This window comes from Callithrix jacchus, chromosome 12, assembly GCF_049354715.1.
Source record: "Callithrix jacchus isolate 240 chromosome 12, calJac240_pri, whole genome shotgun sequence".
Classification (NCBI taxonomy): Eukaryota; Metazoa; Chordata; class Mammalia; order Primates; family Cebidae; genus Callithrix; species Callithrix jacchus.
Window position 1 is genome coordinate 107,517,697 of NC_133513.1, and position 25,123 is coordinate 107,542,819.

The 25,123-nt window shown below is 40.3% G+C and overlaps 1 protein-coding gene across 50 annotated transcripts in view; it reads right to left on the reverse strand.

Moving 5' to 3' along the window:
* ABLIM1 (actin binding LIM protein 1) overlaps positions 1-25,123 on the reverse strand; it is a 338,782-nt gene that overhangs the window by 139,300 nt on the left and 174,359 nt on the right. For all 50 annotated transcript variants that reach the window (XM_035269167.3, XM_035269186.3, XM_002756613.6 and 47 more), the window contains one exon: positions 593-776. In XM_035269167.3, the coding sequence (XP_035125058.3) occupies positions 593-776 (184 nt within the window). The remainder of the gene's footprint in view (positions 1-592; positions 777-25,123) is intronic.

Below are 25,123 nucleotides of genomic sequence, written 5' to 3' on the forward strand. Positions count from 1 at the left end.
TGCTTTTATTGCCCAAAAATGTTTTGAGAGCCAGAGCTGCTTCAGAATTGGTTTCAGTAGTCTTAAAATCAGTCATATTGGCCGGGCGTGGTGGCTCAAGCCTGTAATCCCAGCACTTTGGGAGGCCGAGGCGGGTGGATCACAAGGTCAAGAGATCAAGACCATCCTGGTCAATGTGGTGAAACCCCATCTCTACTAAAAAATACAAAAAATTAGCTGGGCACGGTGGTGCGTGACTGTAGTTCCAGCTACTCGGGAGGCTGAGGAAGGAGAATTGCCTGAACCCGGGAGGCGGAGGTTGCGGTGAGCCAAGATCGCGCCATTGCACTCCAGCCTGGGTAACAAGAGCAAAACTCTGTCTCAAAAAAAAAAAAAAAAAATCAGTCATATTACTTTGCAGAGGACACCACGCATCAGTTTCCAACTAATCTACTTTTTTACTAAGACTGATAGATAGTACAGTAAGAAAGAAGTCTAAGGATAAGACTGTGTGCTACTCAAATCAAAGGTATATAATCCAAGCTCTAACAGCCCCAACCAGCATTTCTCTGTTGGAGGAAGCTGTAGGCTTTGGAAGGATAAGCTCACTTACTTGCAGATAGTACAAGCAAAGCAATTGGGATGGTAGGTCTTGCCCAGAGCAGTCACGACTTCTCCTTCCACGAATTCCCCACAGCCATGGCAGCGTGTCCCGTACATCCGCTGGTAGTCCAGGGTGCAGAGATACTCTCCGTTCTTTATGAAGAAGCCCCCTTGTGCCAGGTCACAGCCACACACTGTAGAAAGAAAAGTTCACATCTGGTCATTATCTGCCACACTGCTGAGCAGCACTCCTACTGAATACTGACTGGTTGCTTACTCTATGATCTCAATGGTTTGGGGCTAGGGAGGGGACTGGTACAAAGAGCTATTTATTATTGGGCTCTGACCCTCCCCTTGGGAGCGATGCAATAGCTCATACGAGTAAAATCCACTGGCTAGGTCTCAATGGCTTTTGTGATATGTCTAAGATTTGGAGATAATCAAACACCCTTTGATAGAAAGATACCCTTGGTTCAGGCTGTCTCAAATATGAACAAAGGTGTCCCTGGCAGTGCGCTATTTAGGAAAGGTGCCCACTGCCTGCCCACACAACTTCATGGTTTGGGCCAAGATTGTTGTGGAGTTGAATAATAAATTTCCATTATGCCAAAAGCAGTAGCTGGAATTTCCGATAGCTATTTTTTTCACACTCTGGAACTACTTTCCCACTGCTATGAAACATTCAGACATTTCATTTTCTCTTTGTGCAGTAAATAGAATGAGCCAATTATTTATATGTTATGGAGAGAAAAAAAATGAACAGGCAAAGGAGGAAAGACCTGTCATTTGGCTGCTTTATTGTATCTGGATTTTGGCATCTCTTTCTGACAGTACAGCTGTGGATTAGGGAGATGGTGCAAACAGGCACTGGGAGCTTGGGCCTGGTCTACATGTTCAGACAAGACCAGAGCAGGTCACAACAACTTGTCTGTAAATAAAACCCAAAGCAATCCCTGACAGTAAAGGTTTTTCTCTGCCAAGGCTGAGAAGCAACAGCCAAAGCTGGAAATCTCTGACCTTACCCTCGCTAGCCCTAAGGTCAACTGATTCCAATTTACAATACCTTAGGCAAGGAGTCTAGGATTCTTCCTGATTATTTGGTACTCAGTTGGGGTGGAGACAAGGTGAATTCAATCAATAAACTGCTTTCCTGAGGACCTGCTGGAATGCTTTGAGGGTTCATCTGCTGAGTTCCCATGACTCCTTAATGCATCTAGATGAACTAGGGCTGAGCAACAGGAAGGTTCTGAAGAAAATCACAACTGCCCCACCTTCAGTCAGGCCTCTTCACTAACTACAAGCTACTGAAGACATTCAAGGTGACCTGGAACCCACAGACAAGCTTTCCATTGTGGATTCACCAGTCTTTGTTTAGAGCAACACTCCACAGCCATGACCTTCTTCTTTGCAATTCATTATTAAGTAACCCAACATTATGGCCTGAGTCCATCATGCCTGAAACTGACCAGCCTATAAATACTCCTGTGATCATATTATCTGGAAAACAGCTCGTTCACCACCTGCTGCCTCCTCTCACCTACCTGCCAGCCTCTCCTCTGTCCCCACTGTTCTCGCACCTGCTTCTTCCTCCCTAAATGGGTCCTGTGGGTCAGGGAAACCCACATATGGACTATCCTCATTCTGATTGAAAATTCCTTCAGCAACAATATGCAGTCTGGGTGTAGAGGGTCAGAGAACCTTAGAGTGTTTTCTTCAATATCTGTCTGTGTACATATCTTCCTTTTCTAGAAGATGGCAAGGTATTTGAAGGGTGAGAGTCTTCTTTTGATTCTTCTTCAGGAACCTAATTGTATCTAATATACAACAGGAAATGCAATGTATGAAAAAATTGAATCCTGCCTGACACTTGGCGCTCCCACTGATTTCACTCCTCAGTGACATCAAGTTCTGATGACTGTTATTTTTCCAAACTTAGGATTTCTCAAAGCCATGAGAAGTGACAAAACAACGCATTTGGATTACTGGTAATTCCCCAAATTTTCTCCTCCAGTCACCTATGGTTTAAAAATGCAGTCTTTATACAAAGATCTGGTGTCAATAGGGTGATCTGGTGGCAATACACAAAAGTAGATTGAGACAGTTTCAGAGCCAATTCTAAATGTTTAGAAATTCTTTGTATTTATTGCTTTCTTAGGGCACCTCTCTGCAGCCTTTTCCAGATCATATGGTTTTATGAAATTGACATACACTATCCTTTATTAATAAAGTCCTAGTTTCTATGAACATAATGTAGCCTTAAAAAATGAATTCTTAGCACTACTGAGAGATGTTATGCTACATTCAAACTGTGCCCTATAATGATTTGATTTGGCTTTTTCCTTAAATTCAAAGTAGTGCTCAAGGTGGCGTACCAAAGCATATCATTATTTCTGGTGGTTTATACAAGGAAACCAGTGTTTGACAAGATTCACAGAGGCAGGTGTTCTTAAAGGCATATATAACAAGCAGTGAGAAGGGGAGCCTATGATGCCGATACCTAAAAGATACTTAACATGATTACATTTGCTAAGAATGGACCAGCTGTCACAATTTCAGACTCTTGCCTCTCCAGCCTCCCCAGTCTTTACTTTCCTGTTTTTCCTCCTCTGTCTACTCCTTCTTAGTCTCGGCAGCCAGATCCCTAAATGCAAGTCATTCCCATGGGTGCCATCTCCTTCCTCTGTAATCTAAGGCCTCCCTGGGAACAGACCTCATCCACTCTCATAGCCTCACTTATGACTTTATGCAAGGGATGCTCAAATCAGTGATCTCTCTCTGATGTCTTCCCCAAGCTTTAGACGCTGATTTGTAGCTGTCTGATGGGCACAGAGAGACCCCATGCCTATCTCAAACTCAGCATTTCAAAACACACCCTATTCTCGCAGTTTCTCTGCCATTCCCCTCATAAAACCTTCTGCTATTCTTTTTCTGTTCCCTTTCTCATCAAAATGGTAGCTGCATCCATTCTCTTACATCAACGTCAACATTTTCTTTTCTTTTTTTTTCCTTTGAGACTGAGTTTTGCTCTTGCTGCCCAGGCTAGAGTGCAATGGCATAATCTTGGCCACTGCAACCTCCACCTCCCAGATTCGAGCAATTCTCCTGCCTCCGCCTCCTGAGTAGCTGGGATTACAGGCATGTGTCAGCTAATTTTGTATTTTTAGTAGAGACGGGGTTTCACCATGTTGGTCAGGCTGGTGTCAAACACCTAACCTCAGGTAATCTGCCTACCTCAGCCTCCCAAAATGCTGGGATTGCAGGCATGAGCCACTGCGCCCGGCCAATATCAACATTTTCAACTGGACCAAATCCAACCCACTTCCCCAATGAGGTGTTTCTTATTATTATTATTGTTCTTTTTATGAGATGAAGTTTTGCTCTTTGTTGCCCAGGCTGTAGTGCAGTGGTGTGATCTCAGCTCACTACAACCCCTGCCTCCTGGGTTCAAGCAATTCTCCTGTCTCAGTCTTTCAAGTAGCTGGGATTACAGGTGCCTGCCACCATGCCCAGCTAATTTTTGTATTTTTAGTAAAGACTGGGTTTCACTATGTTGGCCAGGCTGGTTGCAAACTCCTGACCTCAGGTGATCCACCCCTCTTGGCCTCCCAAAGTTCTGGGATTACAGGCATAAGCCATCGCGCCCAGCCCAGTGAGGTGTTTCTTGGATCCAGTCCCTCCTCTGCCTTCTTGCTGTCACTACTCAAAACCTGGTCTTCAGCACTGCTCTGCTGTAGTAAAACATTTTTTAAAACAGCATTTGTATTGGCAGGAAAAGAAAAACAACAGGAAACAATCTAAACTTTCATTAGCAGAAAAATAGTTGAATAAATTATGCTATGTCCAGTCTAGGAGTTGGCATTAAAAAGAATGAATTTAGCCCTCTGGGTTGTGGATATTGATAGCTCTCTAGGTTGTAGACATTGATCTGTCTGTGGTATATTGTTAAGGGAAAAGAACAAATGTCACAGAGTAAACAATTTTGATAATCCTATTTTTAGCTATGTCTAGTTATGTTTTATGAACAGGGGAAAGTTACAAACAGAACCATTAAATTGGTTCTCTCAGGAGGATCAAGAATTATTTATATTTTCTACATATAGTCACATGTCAGTCCATTTTGCAACTTTATTTTTAATTGTGATGAAATACATATAACAAAGAATGGACCATCTGAATCACATTTAAGTGTACAGGTCAGTGGCATCAGGTACACTCCCATTGCTGTCCGCCCATCACTACCATGCATCCACCAAACTCTTTCCATCTTGCAAAACTAGAACTCTGTACCCACTAAAATCCCTATTCCCTCTTTCTCCAGCCCAGGGCAACCCCATTCTACTTTATGTCTCTATGAATTTAACTCCTCTAGGTTCCTCATATAAATGGAAGTTCACCTTTAATAATAATAATGTTAAGAAAAATTATCCAAAACTTATAAACAAGGTAAAGGAAGGAAAGCATGTTGTCTAAACGTCATACTGGAGCACTGTTTAACAGCTCGTACAAGGATTATTTCATTATCCAGAGGAGACCAGATCTGTGTTGGACAAGCCCTTTCCTATTGATGAAAGGCCCAGACTTTATAAGTTAATGTTAACTTTTATATTCTTGTCCAATGGAGATGCAGATGACTTCTGTCTGGTTTTATTATTGTGTTGAACCATGAATCAGTTTTACATCTAGCCCAGCCATCTTATTCTGACATTTCTTTTTGAATGTCTTTATAACCCACTTTTAAATTTTATTTTATATATATATATAGGGAGAGACAGAGACAGGGTCTCGCTCTGTTGCCCAGCCTGGAGTGCAGTGGCATGATCATAGCTCATTGCAGCCTTGAACTCCTGGGTGTAAGAAAACCTCCTGCCTCAGCCTCCCAAGTAGCTTAAGACTACAAACATGTGCCACTATGCCCAACTAATTTTTAAATTTTTTTGTATAGACAGGCTGCTTTCTTGCTATGTTACACAGGCTGGTCTTGAACTCTTGGCCTCAAGTGATCTTCCTGTCTTGGCCTCCCAAAGTAACGGGATTATAGGCATGAGCCACTGCACCCAGTCAATCCAACTTCAGTTCTCCTTGGAACCAACTTCACCATCCTGCTGGTTCTGTCATCAATAAGTTGAATAAATCTTTGATACATGCTCATTGCAGATTTGTACGAGTGTACTATATTTTTTGAAAATTATGCTTTGACAAAGGCATTAGTCTTTTTAACCAAAAATATCTATAGGTGAACATTAATTTTTTTTTTTTTTTTTTTTTTTTTACAAAAGGCTTGGTCTGTTTGATATTAACAACTTAGCAAATACTCTTCTCTGATGGCACAAAGCGAAACTTTAACATCTAAATGATTACAAACATCTCAATTAGTAAGGTCAAATTTCAGTAGGGTATAACTTTGGGCGCTCCATTCGTCTTTAGCTGACAGTTAACATACGCCCAGGGAAAAGCACAGATTCCTTTCATTAAAAAATAGGGCTTCTAGTGAAAGAGATTAATTGCTTTTTTCTGATCAATTATTTAAAACATTCCCCACTCAAGGTCCCAACTGAATCCTGCCCTGTTTTGTCATCGCCAAAGCCTGGCTACAAAAAGTCCTGTGCCTTGTGGATGCTGTGCTCTGGAATTCATTCTCTAGAAACCACTGAATACAATCAACTACTAGTTAAGGAAGAACATGTACATCCAAGAAATTTTATATAAAAGTTGCAAAATTAGTAACAGGCATATTTTTAAAAGCTGAAATCTTTTTTAAAAAGTAACAGGAGCTGCCCATGTGGTAAAAATACCATGGAACAGGAGGGGAACAAAGTATGGGGGTGTCCATGAGGGTGAAAACAGAACAGTATTTTAGTGGCATCAACAAGGCTTCAGTAGCAACTATTTCTTCAACCTTCTAAAAAGAGTAGTAACATTTTATGTTCCAACAAATTCATTGCAACAACACCCCATCTGCCTGTCCACTAGTTCCTATTGCCAAACATTTAAGAGAATGGGTCGGTCATACCTAAAACTCAACTGAATGTGGATTTGGGGGTAAAATGTGAAAGACAGTTTCTTTACCCATATCAGTAGATTGAACATCTCTTTCTTGTGCTACTGCTGTTATACGGGTTTTAATCAACTTGTACCAGTAAGAGAGAGAGGGATGCTAAGCAAACATGATCAATGTTTTCAATTCAGTTTTGAGCAACATAAGCATTTTAACTGGGGTGCCAGCAGCCTTGGGTGGGTCATTTCTTCTCTTTCCTGGGGAAACCCATTTAGCATGCTGCTAGGTGGTCAGCTCTTCTCAGAGAAGAAGAAGCCCTTCTGAATTTGCCCCATGAAAGTTCTGGGACCCATCTTATACTCCCCTCATTTCCAGTGATGAGGACCATGTGCTCTAGACGTACTACTTTACCCATAGGCCAAAATCCTCTTCCACATACTTCAAAATAATAAGAGTTATCTAAGACAGATTCATAGCCAATATCTGAATAGGCAAAAGGTAGAAGCATCCCCGTTAAGAACTGGAGCAAGGCAAGGATGCCAATTCTCACTGCTCCATTGAGCTGGAAGTCCTAGCCAGAGTAATTAGGCAAGGGAAAGAAATAAAAGGCATCCAAATAGGAAAAGAAGTCATCAAATGGTCTCTCTTTGCTGATCCTATGATTCTATATCTGGAAAACCCTAAAGACTCCACCAAAAGGCTCCTAGAACTGATAAATGATTTCAATAAAGTTTCAGGATACAAAATATACAAAAATCAGTATGATTTCTATACACCAAGGAAGTTCAAGCTGAGAGCCAAGTCAAGAATGTAATCCCACTTACAATAGCCACACATACAAAAACACCTAGGAATCCATCTAACCAAGGAGATGCAAAATGTCTACAAGGAGAATGAAACACCGCTGAAAAAATCATAGATAACACAAACAAAAAACACATTCCATGCTCATGCATTGGAAGAATCAAACTTGTTAAAATGGCCATACTGCACAAAACAATATACAGATTTAATGCTATTCTTATGGAATTTCCAACATCATTTTTCATAGGGTTACAAAAATCTATTCTAAAGTTGGCATAAATATGGAACCAAAAAAGAGCCTGAATAACCAAAGCAATCCTAAGCAAAAGGAACAAAGCTAGAGGCATCACATTATCTGACTTCAAACTATACTGCAAGGCTACAGTAACCAAAAGAGCATGGTACTGGCACAAAAACAGACACACAGACCAATGGAACAGAATACAGAACCCAGAAATAAAGTCGCATACCTACTACCAGCTAATCTTAGTTGACAAAAATAAGCCACTGGGGAAAGGACTCTCTATTCAATAAATGGTGCTGGGATAACTGGCTATTCATATGCAGAAGAATAAAACTAGGCCCCTACCTATCACCATATACAAAAATTAACTCAAGGTAGATTAAAGACTTAAAGGTAAGACCTAAAACTATGAAAATCCTATAAGAAACCCTAAGGAATACCCTTCTGGACATTAGCCTTGGCAAAGAATTTGTCACTAAGTCCTTAAAAGCAATTATGACTAAAGCAAAAATTGACAAGTGGGATCTAATTAAACTAACGAGCTTCTGCATAGCAAAAGAAACCACCAACAGAGTAAACAGACAACCTACAGAATGGGAGAAATATTTACAAACTGTGCATCCAACAAAAGTCTATTACACAGAGTCTATAAGGAACTTAATTCTAGAAGCAAAAAACAAATAACTCCATTAAAAAGAGGGCAAAGAACATGTCTTCTTAAAAGAAGATATATGAAAAAATGCTCAACATCACTAATCATCAGAGAAATGCAAATGAAAACCACAAGATACCATATCACATCAGTCAAAATGGCTATTACTAAAAAGCCAAAAAGAAACAACAAGCTGGGTGTGGTAGCTCATGCCTGTAATCTCAGCACTTCAGGAGGCTGAGATGGGTGGATCACCTGAGGTCAGGAGTTCAAGACCAGCCTGGCCAACATGGTGAAAACCCATCTCTACTAAAAATAAAAACAATTAGCCAGGCATGGTGGTGGGTGCCTGTAATCACAGCTACTTGGGAGGCGGAGACAAGAGAATCTCTTGGACCCAGGAGGCAGAGGTTGCAGTGAGCCAAAGTCACGCCATTGCACTCCAGCCTGGGCAACAAGAGCAAGACTCGATCGAAAGAAAGAAAGAAGAAAGAGAGAAAGAAAGAGAAAGAAAAAGAGAAAGAGACAGAGAGAGGAGATAGAACAAAAGAAAGAAAAGAAAAAGAAAGAGAAAGAAAGAAAAAAGAAAAGAAAGAAAGGAAAGAAAGAAAATAAATGATGCTCTAAGGCTGTGGAGAAAAAGGGAACACACACACACACACACGTGTATATATGTATATACATTGTTGGTGGGAATGTAAATTAGTTAAGTCACTGTGGAAAGCAGTTAGGAGATTTCTTTCTTTTTTCTTTTTTTTAGACAGAGTCTTGCTCTGTCATCCAGGATGCAGTGCAATGGTGTGACCTCGGTTCACTGTAACCTCCACCTCCCAGGTTCAAGCAATTCTCCTGCCTCAAGTAGCTGGGAGTACAGAAGCATGCCATCACGCCCGGCTAATTTTTTGTATTTTTAGTAGAGACGGGGTTTCACCATGTTGACCAGGATGGTCTTGGATCTCTTGACCTTGTGATCCACCTGCCTCAGCCTCCCAAAGGGCTGGGATTATAGGCGTGAGCCACTGAGCCTGGCTGGAGATTTCTCAAGGAACTAAAACTGGAACTACCATGTAACCCAGTAATACCATTACTGGGGATATAGCCTAAGAAAAATAAATGTTCTACCAAAAGACACATGTACTCGTATGTTCATCACAGCTCTATTTACAATAGCAAAGACATGGAATCAAAGTGCCTGTCAATGGCAGAATGAATAAGGAAAATGTGGTACATAGACACCGTGAATACTATGTAGCCATAAAAAAGAATGAAATCATGTCCTCTGTAGCAACATGTATATAGCTTGAGTCCATTATCCTAAGCAAACTAATGCAGAAACAGAAAACCAAATACTGCATGTTCTCACTTATAATTGGGAGCTAAAGTCCATGTATACATGGACATAAAGATGGGAACAATGGACACTGGGACTACACGGGAAGCAGGCAGGGAAAGGTAGAAACTACCTACTGGGTGCTATGCTGACTACCTGGGTGATGGCTTCAATCATACCCCAACCCTCAGTGTCACACAATACACCCATGTAGCAAACCTGCACATGTACTCCCTGAATCTAAAATAAAAGTCGAAATTAAGAAAAAAGAAAGAAAGAAAAGGAAGTCCTGTTCTACTCTACCTGGGACTAGACCATCCCTGCACCTTCCTAGGTTGTCATGTGCTAGAGCGGGGCTGGAGCAGACGCAGGGTACAGAACTCTCAAACACTTCACCCCAATTAGCACTGTGAATACCAAATGCTTCCCATCCTCTGCCTCTGTCCTCCAACTAAATATTTAAAAAGTCTAATTTCATCCAAGATGTTAGTCTATTCATTAAACCCTACCTTCCTAGAGAATACAAAAGTAGACTATGACACAGTGTCTTCTCAAACCACCAAAAATTCCATTACAGTGTGGGATCTGAATTCATCCATTTTTTGCTCTGAAACCCACAGCAGTGTATCTAAAAGTACCACACACAGCAGCTCAAAAGTACCATCCACTGTACCCAGAGCTCAAAATAGCTGAGCGGAGACTCATCAACAATAACGTGAGGGGGAAGCTTCCCACCAGAAATATCTTTTGCGAATGCATTGTTCCAAAAGCAAACACTAAGCCTCAAAAAAACATATTTTAAGAGTTTTTCACATTAAATTCTAAATGCACATCAAAATCAATGATCATTTCCAGGAAAGATGGTAGTTACAAACTCAACCAGATGAAAAAATGGGCCCCACAGCAAGGCATTTGAGAGTTTGTATTTAATGCAGTCTGAATTTACAAAACTAAGTAAAGAGACTTGATTGGAAAGAAATCATTTTGAAATCTCTATTTACTAATAAAATCTTTGACTACAAAGTAAGCTTGTTTAACTTGTTGTAGAACTTCATGTGCAAACAATCTTAATTATAAACAGCTCAAGAAACAATGATATCATACAGATATAAATATTCTCACTTTTTTTTCTTGCTTTCTAAGATTTGGTTCATAAGAGAAAAATAAGTATTAAAGTCTTCTACCATAGCATAGATTACTTTAATATCAGGCATTAGGGCTGAAAATATGCACAAGAAGGAAATGAATGGCTGGCTATGCTTAACAGGAACGACCTTGCTAATCCCAGGGAGTTACATCTCAAACTAGGCCACACATTTGAATTTTGGACCCAATGGTAAATTCTGTTAAGGTCTACATTCTCTACTGTTCCTTTCCATTCTCTACTATTCATTTCCATTCCTTTCCATGACCATACATACATGAATGACTAGATACATACAAGGTCATGTATTATTGCCTTTTATAAATTCCAGGCACAAGAGACAGCCCCAGCCATAGCTATATGTGTGTCTATAAACCGACCTTAGAAAAAACGAAGGCACAAATACATCGCCATTTTTTACCAACAACCACAGGAAGCCATTAGCACCGGGTCTATTATCCCTCCTAATGGGCTCATTTTCTCTAGTTTCTCCCCTGCCCAATCTCCCCTGCTTACATCTTCTAAATTAATATGGTAAAGATGATGCTTTCATCAACAAGCCTTCCTGCTTCACTCTGCCAAATGCTTTGACCTTGCACATAAGGCCCTCACATCTTCCAAACATTCATCTGACTCTTCCCAAACACCAGCACTTTACTCTGGCCAATCTCTTTAGCACCCCACTGACATTCTTTTCACCACCACGCCGATGCAAATTTCACCAAGGCTCCCAGCCCCTCTCAGGTTTGCCCTCGTGGTGAACCTGATAGCCTCCTCCAATCCCCCAGGACTCTGCATCCTTGAGACACAGAAGGATGACTGACATCTGGCTTTTAATATGTTCTCTTGGGATACTCCATCCACTGTCACTATCATTGTCTCCTTGTCTCCACTACAAGCTTACTGAGTTGGCAAGGACAACTTCTTATGTTTATTTTATGTCTTCCACAATACTTAGAGAGATAGACAATTATTTTTCTTTCCCCCCTATTTCATATTACTTTAAATCAGGCTGGTGTTCTGGACCCTGTGTCCAGAGCCAAGTTCCTCTGGCATAGCATCAGGTAAAGGGCATTTCTGCATGACTTTGAGCCAGGAATTCCATCGTTGCTCCTGAAACTACCTAACTGGCATAAAAATAGTGGTGCCAAGGTAGAAACTCCACTCATCTTCCAACTTCTCTTGTCTCTTAAGGCTCTTCTGAACTTTTCTAGCAACTGAAATTGACCACAACTCAACAACCTAAGAGACAATTTCCATTCACATGTGCTGTGCGTAGGGTTGGGTTATGCTCTACTTTGTGTTTAGCTATACTAAGAAGGCCCCGATTACAGAGAACAAGACTATGACTAGTTAAGCATGCCATGGTTTAAGGTAAATGAGAAGAAACGAGAATGGGATCACAGGGTAGTAACAGGAATAGTTAAAGGGCTGGGAAGGAGCACTTACAAAAAGTAGATAGGATCAGACCAAAGAAACAGAAGTCAGGGTCATGATGGTCTTTAAGTGCATGGTGGGTTCTTTTAAGGAAATCAATGATCAACTCTTCCATCTGAGGATAAATGGGAAAGCATTTGTTTTACATGTACTAAGAGATGTAGGTTACATAAACTCTAACCTTGAAGGCAATTACAAATGAGAGCGGGCTCCTGAAGAGAGCTATTCTATTTCTTTGGTTAGGAAATATTTATGATAGAATAAATGGCACACCTATCCAGGACAGCCAGCACACTCATCCTTGTGAATATGGACATTTTCCTGACCTAAGTATCTAGGTGAAATCCCAGAAATTACACTGCACTGAAGGAAAGACCAAAGTCATCATTTTAACTACTTTCCAAAACTCCATTTCAAAAATGACAAGTAGTTAGTTCTTATAACTTAGGAATTAGATAATACAAATTTACCTTAAAAAAATGAAACATGGAAAACCCTTAATCTGTATCTTCAATGACCTACCCCCAATCTTCATCCATTTTACTCCATAAATATCCATCCACTTTATAAGTTCGCATGTCCTAGATGGAATGATCCTGACCTGGTAAATATCAGCCTAAAATGGCAAAAATGGAAAGTACTGTTGGAGATGGGATGTTTTTCCCAAACCTTTCATAAAACACAATCTTTAAAAAAGGCCAATTCTTGAAAAATATATTCCAATTCAGTGTCGTAATCTGAATATCCTAACAGCTTTAGATTAACACTTTAAAAATAGTTTTGGTGTTCATGGGCTGTCTTGATGGATTGAAAATTACAGATAAGAGGAGCAAGAGATTAAATAAATTATCAAAAGATATCAATTCCCACAGCCTCTAACACAGAGTTAAGACTCACACTGCTAAGCGGTAACAGCCTGTATCAAAACATCACTCTATTCTATATAAGGATTTCTGCCAATGCTACTCTGAAAGAAGAACTTACATGATCTGATTATTTTTTATTTTCCACAGACACCCAGTGTTCAGAAATCTCTTTAAAATAATACGGCTATAAATAATAATAAAACTACTTCCATTTTTGAAAAGGAATAATGTTATTATAATTAATGTTTAAAGTGCCATCCTTTCTATGACAATGGGAACATCATGGTTTCATTTATTTCTAGGAGAAAATTTGCTTGCTCAAATTAAGGTCACTGTCAACTCTAGCCATACCTGTGTCCTCACCACCTACTGCCCTGAACAAGGCAGCCCCATACCTGACTACACCTACCATGCTCCCCTTTTTAGTCCTGGGAAGACTGCTCAGTTTTCTAGAGGTTTATGTACAAATCTTGTTCCCTCCTTGACAACATCCCCAGGCCAATGAGAATGAGCTCTAGGTGGTCTCTGACTTGCTGGCACTGGCATCTGAAGCGCTCACCTGCACCTGTCCTGCTACCTTCCCTAGTAAGCGCCTTGCTCTACAGCTCACGGGTTCTTTGGGGTAGGTTCCATGTCATATATACCTTTCAACCCTCCATATTTATATGACCATTCGAATGACTGATTAGTATCCCTATGAAGGCAGCAGTTACGTCTGTACGTAACTTGATTACGTATAACTTATTTTTGAGTGCCTGAGCACTCAAAAAATATTCATTGAATAAGCAAATGTTACTGTTTACACTCAGAATTTATGCTATGCCCCTAGGTTAACCAGGGCTTTCATCACTGATGATCATTTGATTTCAATTTTCAGCTTTGAAACTATGGGTGCAGAAAAATTGCATGATAGGGAATTTCTCACCCTTGCTTCTTTGCTCCTCCTCAGAATCCACAGGGCACACCTGGAGACCAGGACTTTTCCCATCTCCCTATTACCAGTCAGGTGTGGGTAGAGCATGAGTTCTTCTGTCTGTTCTTTAGTTGAGTGCCTTCTACTTACATTCTACATTTAATGAGGCTGTTCTGAAGAAAAGCCCAATTCCAGGGAGTTTCCTAGGCCACAAGGACCATGATCAGAGAATCTTTATCTAGATGGTACTAAACAGGTAGCTGAAATACTATCCTTTTTTTTGGAGACAGAGTCTCACTCTGTCTTCCAGACTGGAGTGCAATGGTATGATCTCAGCTCACTGCACCCTCCACCTCCCGAGTTCAAGCTAGTCTCCTGCCTCAGCAGATTGCATATACAGAGATTATGATGGAGCTGAAAATTTCCTATCACCTAGTGACATCTTGGCCTAGGATAATGTGTACATTTGTGTCTTAGTTTAACAAAATGGTTTTAAAAATTTTAAAACATAAATTTTAAAGATAGAGAAAAGCTTATAGAACAAGATATAAAAAATATTTTTGTATAGCTATATAATTGTGTGTGTGCGTGTGTGTACGTGTGTGTGTGCGTGTGTATACGTGTGTGTGTGTGTTTTAAGAGACAGGGTTTTTGCTAGGCACAGTGGCTTATGCCTGTAATCCCAGGACTTTGGGAAGCTGAAGCAGGTAGATTACCTGAGGTCCGGAGTTTGAGACCGGCCTGGCCCCCTTGGTGAAACCCCGTCTCTACTAGAAATACAAAAATTAGCTGGGGTGGCCACACACCTGTAATCCCAGCTACTTGGGAGGCTGAGGCATGAGAATTACTTGAACCTGGAAAGGAGAAATTACAGTGAGCCGAGATCACACCACTGCGCTCCAGCGTAGGCAATAGAGTGAGACTCTATCTCAAAAAAAGGCAGGGTGGGGGGTGCTTGTTATGTTGCCCAGGCTGGAGTGCAGTGGCCAACCACAGGTGTGATCATAGTCCACTCCAGCCTTGAACTACTGGTCCCACACGATCCTCCTGCCCCAGTCTCCTGAGTAGGGGGGACTACAAATGTGTGACACCACACCTGGCTCTTTTTTTTTTTTTCCTTTTTTAAGAGTTTGTTTCAAGCTAAATGTTTTACAAAAGAGTTGAAAAGTTTTTAAAAATAAAGTTTATAAAGTAAAAATTACAGGGAGTTGGGGTTAATTTATTACTAAAGAAAAACATTATTTATAAATGTCGTGTGGCCAATGTGTACAGTATTTCTAAAGTCTATAGCAGTGTACAGCAATGTCCTGGGCCTTGAGATTCACTGACCACTCACTCACTGACTCACCCAGAGCAAATTCCAGTCCGGCAAGCTCCATTCATGGTAAGTGCCCTATACAGGTGTATCATTTTTAATTTTTTATTCCTTATTTTTACTCTACCTGATGTATATTTAGATATGTTTAGATACACAAATACTTTCCACTGGGTTACAACTGCCCACAGAATTCAGTCCGGTAACATGCTATACAGGTTCGTAGCCTAGGAGTGATAGGCTAGGCCATATGGCCTAGCTGGGCAGTAGGCTATAGCAGCCAGGTTGGAAGCACACTCTATGATATTCACACACAATGAAATGACCTAATGATGCTTCTCTTAGAACACACCCCCATTGTTGAGTGATATACCATGTACTTACTTAAGAAGCTGTTTGAAAATGCTAGACCCCAACCACAGAGATGCTGACCGTGAGACTGAAGGTAGGAGATCCGGAGTGTGAATCATTAATCATCATCTGGGTCACTCTGGGTTAGGTTCTTCCTGGTCCACACTTCATGAACTCTGTACTAAAGAGTTTTAAAAGTTTAACCCCTCTCCAATTAGCTTTTAAACTGTACACACAGTATCTCCAGATACATGATATCTTCTGAGGTTCTCCCCACTTCTCACTAAAGGTTCTGCTACTTGTGATGTGAATAAGGAGAAACTCAGAGTTTTAGTTAGTTTTATTTCTGCAGGCATAGCAAAAAGGCTGTCACTGGTTCTGAGGTACACTGTAAATACTCTCTCCTGGAGGGAAAGTGAGATCCATCCTGTGCCCTGCTCAGGTTTTTCACGGCAGATAGTGGGACACTGGGGGACCTACAGGGAAAGGCTGAAGAAGACACTCTGAAGGTACCCCCAAATGCCACTTGCATCACAGAGAAAGGCTACTCCAAGCCCTTCTGCATGCGTTTAACATGGACAGAAGTTTTTAAGATGCTTATCTCATTTGGTCTTGGTTGATCTTATCGAGGAACTCTCCTTCTGGCATCCACCTCTCCCTTGGTCTAGAATACCTCTCCAGTCACCATCCGAATCCCTTCTCAGATTAAGTGGAAGAAAATCATGGCCAACATGGAGTCAACTCTTACATCATACTTTTCAAATTACAATACAAATTTCATTAATTCAATCTAATTAGTAGTGAACCAATCCTACCATAATAGTTCAACTGTTTGACTATATTTATATAAGTGCAATTTTTCTACTTCTCAATAGATATCATGGCTATTCTATGGGAAGGTTGACTCTGAAGACTACATTGAAAATGACCTCATCACTTCAGATGCAAATTCAAGTATGCCATCAGGATGGGCGTTTCTTGGAATTTCCCAATTTCACACAGATGCCAACTTCACTATTATTTGCCACAGTTTTTATCTACCTATTCTATTTCCTTAATTTTCTAAAAAATCAGCTTACTTTTATCAAATATGACTATTTTAAAAGGCAAGTATATACCACTGTCATAAATCAATAGCCAGTGGTCATTTTCTCTACAGATAATATGTAGAAAGAAATATCTAACGGTGTAATTAAATTTGAGCTTTGATATCATTGTGTGATCAAATCCCTGGGCCTGAAAGCTGTTCTATCTTTTTTATAAAGACATTGTGCCTCATGAAATTAGAAGGATAAAAAAGGATTAAAGAGAAAATACTTTCTCACTGAGTGAAAAATGCTGTGTCAGGGAACCACACACACACACAAAAAAAACACAAAAAACAAACATTAATTGAAAACAAGTCTTAGTGACCGGGATTTAATTATTTGTAAATAACTACAAAGATTACAGGGTGGCACCTCTTACCTGAAATGCCTGGGAATAGGAGTATTTCAAAGTTTGGATTTTTTTCACATCTTGGAATACCTGCATTTTATACCTACTGGTTGAGCATCCTTAATTCAAATATCTGACATCCAACATGCTCCCATGAGCATTTCCTTTGGGTGTCCTGTTAGTCCTCAAAGAGTTTTAGATTTTTGGAGCATTTCAGATTTGAAATTTTTAGATTGGGGATATTCAACCCATATATCACTCAATGATAAACATTTCAATAATTCAAGTCAACAAATATTATTGAGTGCCTACTATAAGTTAGGCACTCAGCAATTCTTTTTTTCTAAGAATTGAATACAAACTCCCTGCCCCAGTGGTGACTACGTTCTTGTCAGGAGACACAGGCAATAAACAAATAAACCATAAATAACTTATATAATATATAAATAAATATATATATGCACACACATATACAAATATATACACATGTACATATCAGATGATGTAACTTGACTCTGGAAGGAAAAACTATTTCTGTCTTCCAGGGCTGTTTGTTGTACAAACATCCTTGAAAAGGTAATTCAAAACTTGAAAAGATTATTCAAAACAAAAAGTTATTAGCACCTCAGCTCACAAGAGACTCACAGATAATTATCTCCCAACAAGAGTTAAAATTGGTAAGCAGTGTATTTTGGAAAGATTACGAGCCCTTACCCTGTTCTAGTTTGGAATTCAAAACCTAAATATTATAAAAATGAAATTATGTTTATGGCCTCATTGATAAGTGACATTTGAGAAGAGATCCAAAGGAGGTATGGGAGAGCACCAGGCACACATATCTGAGTGAAGAGATTGTCAAGGCAATGAAATAGTAAATGCAAACCTCCTGATGCTATTTGGTACTTGGTTTGTTTAAGAATGATCAGGAAGGACAGGAGAATTCAGCAGAGTGAGCTAGGAAGAAAAAGGTGGGAGATGAGCTCGGAGAGTAACAGCTGGGAGGGGACTTGATGGTCAGATTGAGGTCTGTGGGTTTTATTCCAAAAGATGAGAAGTTCTTGGGAAAGATGACGGAATCTGACCTTTTTTAAGGATCATCTTGGCTGTTGCATTGAAAATAAACTGAGGGAGAAGTGGGGTGGGAATGTGGAGAAGGGCAAATGCAGAGAGACCCACTAAAATTATCATCCGGGCAAGAGGTAATGGTGACTTAGACTAGGGTGGTTATCCTTAGGATAATAATAAATGGTAAGATTTTGTACATACTGTATAGATGGGGCCATCAGGATTTGTTGATGGATTACTTGTGGCATGTGAGAGAAAAAGAGAAGTTAAGAATGACTCCAAGGCTGTTAACCTGAGCAAGTGGAAGGCAAGTCTTGACAACTGCTGAAATTAGAAGGGTGGAGAAGGTTGGGGCTAGTAATCAGGAGAGTTTGGTATCAGACGTCTGTTGGAAATGCCAAGAAGGCTGTTGAAGACACCAGTCTGGACTGCAGAGGAGAAGTACAGACTTGGGAATAGCCAGGGAACAGATGGTGTTTCAACCATGAGACTGGATGAGGTCACTAGAAAGCAGACATAGAGAAGAGGTCTAAGCATGGGGCACTCAATGGTTCAGGGCTGGGAGAAAAGAAGAACCAGCAATATGACTGGTGAAATGCTTATTTTAAAAAGGATTGATGAAAATTTCAATTTTCTTCCTTTTATAGTGCAAACTCTCCCATAATGTTGGTTGTACTGATCATTTTCTTAGATAATTTGTTCTTCCTTGACAAAGCTGGGTGAACTTCAGCATGCCTTTCCTCAAGAAATAAGCATTCATAGACATGACCTTAGAGTTGTCAATAACTGCAAGGAATCTGAGATTTTACCCTACTTTGCAAGCTAACAAGTTCACCTGCTCCAGTTTAATGGATACTAGCAGAAGACATGAAACTCCTGGATCAGAAACAAAAGACTATTACAGCACAGCAGGCAGCATGAGTTTTGTATTTGTTAGTGGTTTCTCCATGCTGCCCAAATCCCTTGGGTCAACACTAGTAGGCCTAGCTGGATGCTGCACTCACAATGGGTTTGTGTAAGAGCTGAGGAACCCTGAGCTTAGAAAGCCCACTCTTGTATAATGAGTTGCAAGAAAACCTGTCCAACATTTCCTCCAGAGTCAGACATTATCTTATCGTACTAGACAGCAAACAAATCTGCCCTTGACTCTGGAGGGAAAGACTATTTCTATCTTCCAGCGCTGTTTGTTGCATAAACATCCTTGAAAAGATAATTCAAGACAAAAATTTACCAGCATCTCAGCTCACAAGAGACTCATGGATAATTATCTCCTAATGAGGGTCAAAACCCATAAGCAGTGTATTTTGGAATGAGTATGAGCCCTCACCCTGTTCCAGTTTGCAATTCAAAACCTAAATATTTTAAAAACTAAATTATATTTATTTGACAAGGTAACACTCCAACATGGCAACAAATGCAAAAGATAAAATCTCAGGATTATCCTTTGCTGAACAAAGACAGTATGAAAGCGGGTTCTCACTTGCAATAAGAAGGAAGCACATTTATATCACGCTTATGTTTCTCTCATTTTGGTTAGTCTGACTTTTAATCAGCTTATAAATAAGATTCTCTAAATAGGTAATAAAATGCTGAGCTCTGCTTTTGGAGACTGCAAGAAACTACTTCTATTTTTCTGGCATTTTATCAGTTTTCTATTTTGCCCCAAAATAACCCATATCCAGTCTGCCCCAGTGAGCCCAGATGAGAAAGCTAAGGGTCTAAACCAGAGTGAAACTAAGCAACAGTTTAACCAAGAACTGCCTGAGCATACATTTCCTTATCTGCCAGGCAGACTTGTAGCTCAGTCATCTGTGATAGATATCTTTGCTTGCGCTCTTTCTTTTCAGAAGATAATGTTACTGCCTAGTAGCCATTTGAAGGTATATATTATGTAAAGAACTTGATATATCTTGGTGACTAGCTATATTAAAAACATTTATAAGGCCAGGTGCAGTGGCTCACGCTGTAATCCCAGCCCTTTGGGAGGCCGAGGCAGGTGGATCACCTGAGGTCAGGAGTTCGAGACCAGCCTGGCCAACATAGTAAAAACTCTTCTCTCCTAAAAATACAAAAATTAGCTGGGCATGGTGGCAGGTGCCTGCAGTCCCAGCTACTAGGGAGGCTGAGGCAGGAGAAACACTTGAACCTAGGAGGTGGAGGTTGCAATGAGTCAAGATTGTGCCACTGTACTCCAGCCTGGGCAACAGAGCGAGACCCCAATCTCAAAAACAAAAAAACAAAAAACATCTATGAATAATCAAGTTCCAAATAAATATATAGTTATTGTTCATTGATTCATTCATTCACCTTATGAGTACCTGCCATGTCAAGCATTGTTCTAGGCACTGGGTTTACAGTGAACAAAACATTTAATTACAGAATCCATCTATCAATTTGCCCTCAAAGAGCTTACTCTCTAGTAGGAGGTAAAGATAAATTAATACAATGTATTAAATGATGTAAAAGAAAAAAGATAAGGAAGGGACATGTGATACAGGGAGTAGTTGGAATTTTATGTCTTGGACAGGCCAGAAAGGATCACTGAAAACAGACAATTTGGCTGAATCTTCTTGATTCTCTGGGCAGTCTCCTTGGTCCTTGGTGTTTTCTAAATTCTCTAGAACTTTCTGGCAAAAAAAAAAAAAAAAATTAGCTGGGTGTGGTGGTGCACACCTGTAATCCTAGCTACTCAGGAGGCTGAGGCAGGAGAATTGCTTGAACCTAGGAGGCGGAGGTTGCAGTGAACTGAGATCACACCATTGCACTCTAGCTGGGGCAACAGAGCAAGACTCTGTCTCAAAAATAAAAATAAATAATATTTAGTTTTTGCTGAATTATATTAAATGTTTAACAGCTTTTAAAAGCCAATTGGAGGTCTTTTAAAATAGAATTAAATTAAATAAAATTAAATTAAAATTCACTTGCATCAAGTACTGTTACAAATAACTCAACTGCATTGGCGATCAGATTAAGTATCTTCCATGAACTACTAAACATGCTTGTGCACAATGATAAACACAGCTTAACTTGAGATTCTCTGGAAACAAACAGATTTCTTTTGACTTTGACTGAAAGACACAACTTGAATTCCAAACATTAAAAATCTATTTTCACCCTGGTGCGGTGGCTCACGCCTGTAATCCCAGCACTTTGGGAGGCCAAGGTGGGTGAATCACCTGAGGTCAGAAGTCTGGGACCAGCCTGGCCAACATGGTGAAATCCTGTCTCTACTAAAAATACAAAATTAGCTGGGTGTGGTGGTGTGCACCTGTAGTCCCAGCTACTCGGGAGGTTGAGACAGGAGAATCGCTTGAACCTAGGAGAAGGAAGCTGGGATCATGCCACTGCACTCCAGCATGGGCAAGACAGAGTGAGACTCCATCTCAAAAAAAAAAAAAAATTATTTTCATTAAGTGCTTTGGAATCCAGGAAATGCAGACTCCATGTAGAAAATGTCTACACCCGGCTATAGTTTCTTCCAGGAAAAACAGAAATTGCATCGAGGTCTCTGCTCTGAAGCCTGCAAAATGACAAAGGAGTCTGCGAGATGGAGAAATAGAAGAGTGAAGAGATTTTCACCCCGTGTGCCATGATGCCTTGATATTGACACCAGACAATGTTGTGTCTGTCTCCATAATCCAACGGATGGGCAATATGGATTTTTGTGACATAAAAATCAGTGTGACATATGACTACTGAAAAAGGAGGCATTAACAGACTAAGTATTTTCTTAATACTTGACTAATAAACATCTACTACATGTACAAAAAAAAAGATCTAGGTCCTTATTCTGAAAAATGCTCAAGATAAATGACAATAATTATAATGAATTATAGATCAAAATAATGAACAAAATATATGATATGTATACTTAATATAAACTATAATTTACATTTAAAGAGACACTTAGAAATGCCAGGCATTGCTAATTCATCCCTCGGTAGAAGCAATTTTCCCAGAGAAGAATCTGCACAAATACCAGCACTTCCAAATCCAAAGAGAGATGAATGCTTCTCTTTTGTTTTCGGGTTTCTTATTCTCTAATACAGCACAAAATACAACCATGATACAAACTGAAACATTAAAAAACTATCACATCACTGGAACGGTATAACAGAATGAACGGATCACATTAAAACAACTTTAAATTGGTGAGATGAATGCTGTAATGAACAAAGATGCAAAACCAAGCATTTGAATACTGAAGACAGAATCGCTCCACTCAGACCTGCAGCCACATTCTACTACCACAGGGTTTTTATAAGAAATATCATAAGCTTTTGGGATCTCCTTTTCATTTAATTACAGAATCCGTCCATCAATTAAACCGCTTTCTTCGGCTCATTACCAGCCAGGTACATTTTCCGAGGTGACGAATGGGAATTAGGTTCCCCTTCCTTCAGACGCTGGCATCTTCTAGGATTCAGTTCCTGTCTTTTGCTCTTTCCCAGGTAAATTTCACACAAATTATATAGCTTCAGTCATTGTTCACACACTACAGGCTTCCAAATTCTTCTTCCCAATATAGATCACTATCTCAGAGCCCTACTGGACTCTGGATGTACCATGTTACTCAACCTCAGTATATCCCAAAATGCACTCATCTTTCTCCAGCACTGCTCTGTAAGGTACTTCTGTATTTCCTTAGTTAGTGGCAGCTCCATCTATCTACCCAGGAAGTTCAGCTGGACACCTGGATCCCTCTTCACTCCTGCTGTTCATTCACTCATCAAATTCTATCAACCCTAACTTTGTCTCTTAAATCTTCTATTTTCTATCATACCTGCTACTATTTTACACTATTTCTACCTGTGGCTCTCCGCATCTCCATTCTGTCTCCCCTATGGCCCTCCCGGCCTCCAGTCTGCAGGCTGTGCATCTCTCCATCATGGGACTTATTACTTGGTCTCATAAACGTTGTTTATTTATATGGCTCTTCCAATACCCCGGGAGTTGACAACCTGGTATGTTATCTGTATTATTAGCACTTAGCACAATGTCCTGCATGGAGTATGTGTTCAATTAACGTTTAGTAAATGCGTCTGGCACGGTGGCACATGCCTGTAATCCCAGCTACTCAGGATCACTTAAACTCAGGACTTTGAGACCAGCCTGGGCGACATAGTGAGACCCCCATCTCAAAACAACCACAAAATACAACATGTAGTAAATGGATGAGTTAATTCCTGGACCATTGGATCCTACAACCTCAGGCATTTTAGAAAGTGACATGAGTTCACCAGTAAAATTTCTGCTCACCAATCCTTAACCTGTCACAGCTAAATCTGTGAAGTCATGGGGTCTGAAACTGATCTGAGTTGTGCTATCAACACTAACTCCTCCGTAGCAACCCCTTCCCACCTTCATATTTCTTTAGCTCTTGTGTAAAATGTTAAGCGACCCCTTTCTCCCTTTTTTCAAAACCTACTTTTAGCAAAAAGTGTTCATCTTTGCTTTTCATTCCTTAAGGCTTTTATATCTTAGTCATTTTTTCTAAGGGAAATCAACCTCTGCCCCCACTCAAGAAATAGAAGGCTTTGTTGAAAACGTATATGTGTGAAGGAGAGCCAGGTAGGAGGGAGGGAAGTGAATCCAGGGAGAAAGCTTGGCTGGACTCAAGGTCACAGTCAGAAGTGGAGTGTACCTCCTGTGCACTCAGCCAGGTCTTGACCAAAAGCCCGGGCTTGTTTTGGCACATACTCCCCACCCAAAATCTTCTGTCACAGGACAACCAGCTCACTACCTGAACATCGCAACTGTAGGGGAAACAGGAAAAAAACGAAACCGTTGTTTTAGGACTTGGCTGCAATCCAGTCACTTGGGCTAGGAGGAAGACAGCATTCCTCAGGGAAAAGACTGCTATTTCTGCTGAGACTTATAAAAAGTAAAGATCCTAAGGAAATTCAGAGTCCTGATCTGATTAGGATGAAGAGAGAAGGGTCTTTGTAGAGAGAGCAAGCCCTGGCAAGATGGTGCAGATGAGGTTCAGAATAAGTCTGAAAAATGGCCCTGGCTTGTACTTTCTCATCAATTTTCCCATAAACCTAAAACTGCGCTGGAATGAAAGAATGAAATGAAATAATGAAAGAAAGGAATAAGAAAGAAAAGGAAAGAAGACAAAAGGAAAGGAATAGAATGGAATGAGAAGGAAAGAAAAGGAAGGAAGAAAAGAAAAACAAAGAAAAGAAAAGGCTCTAGCTAATGAGAAATGTCTCCTGTTGGAGATGGCCTGAGAATATGAGGGCAGTTGCTGCCTATTCTGTACTGTAACCTCCCACCATTATCCCAGATCTTCAACAAAGTCTGCTGAAAACAGCTGCCTTGGAGTAGTGGTACTATGGAAAAGCAGAGAGAGGAAAACTGTGTGAGATGAAGCAATGAAAAAGGCACAGCACTCACAGGAGGAGACCAAGACTTTGATACTGGCAAGAATTTGGAGTGAGAAAACCACAAGAATGTACACCTTGAGGAATCTTTAGAACTGTTCTGTCCAATACAGTAGCCACTAGCCACATGTGACCATTCACCATTTGAAATGTGTCTAGTACAGGCCAGGTGTGGTGGCCATTGTCTATAATCTTGGCATTTTAGGAGGCTGAGACGGGTGGATTACCTGGGTCAGGAGTTCAAGACCAGCCTGGGCTACATGGTGAAACCCTGTCTCTACAAATAATGCCAAAAAAAAAATAGCTGGGCCTGGTGGCATACACCTGTAATCCCAGCTACTCGGAAGGCTGAGGTAGGAGATACACTTGAATCCAGAAGGCAGAGGTTGTAGGGAGTCGAGATCATTCCACTATACTCCAGCCTGGGCAACAAGAGCGGAATTCCATCTCAAAAAAAAAAAAAAGAAATGTGTCTCGTCCAAACTGAGATGTGTTAAGATAGTATGAAAAAAAAAGAATGTCAAATATCTCAATACTTTCTATATTTCTTGTTGAAATTGGTAGTATTTTGGATAGATAGGGTTAAATAAAATATTTCAGTG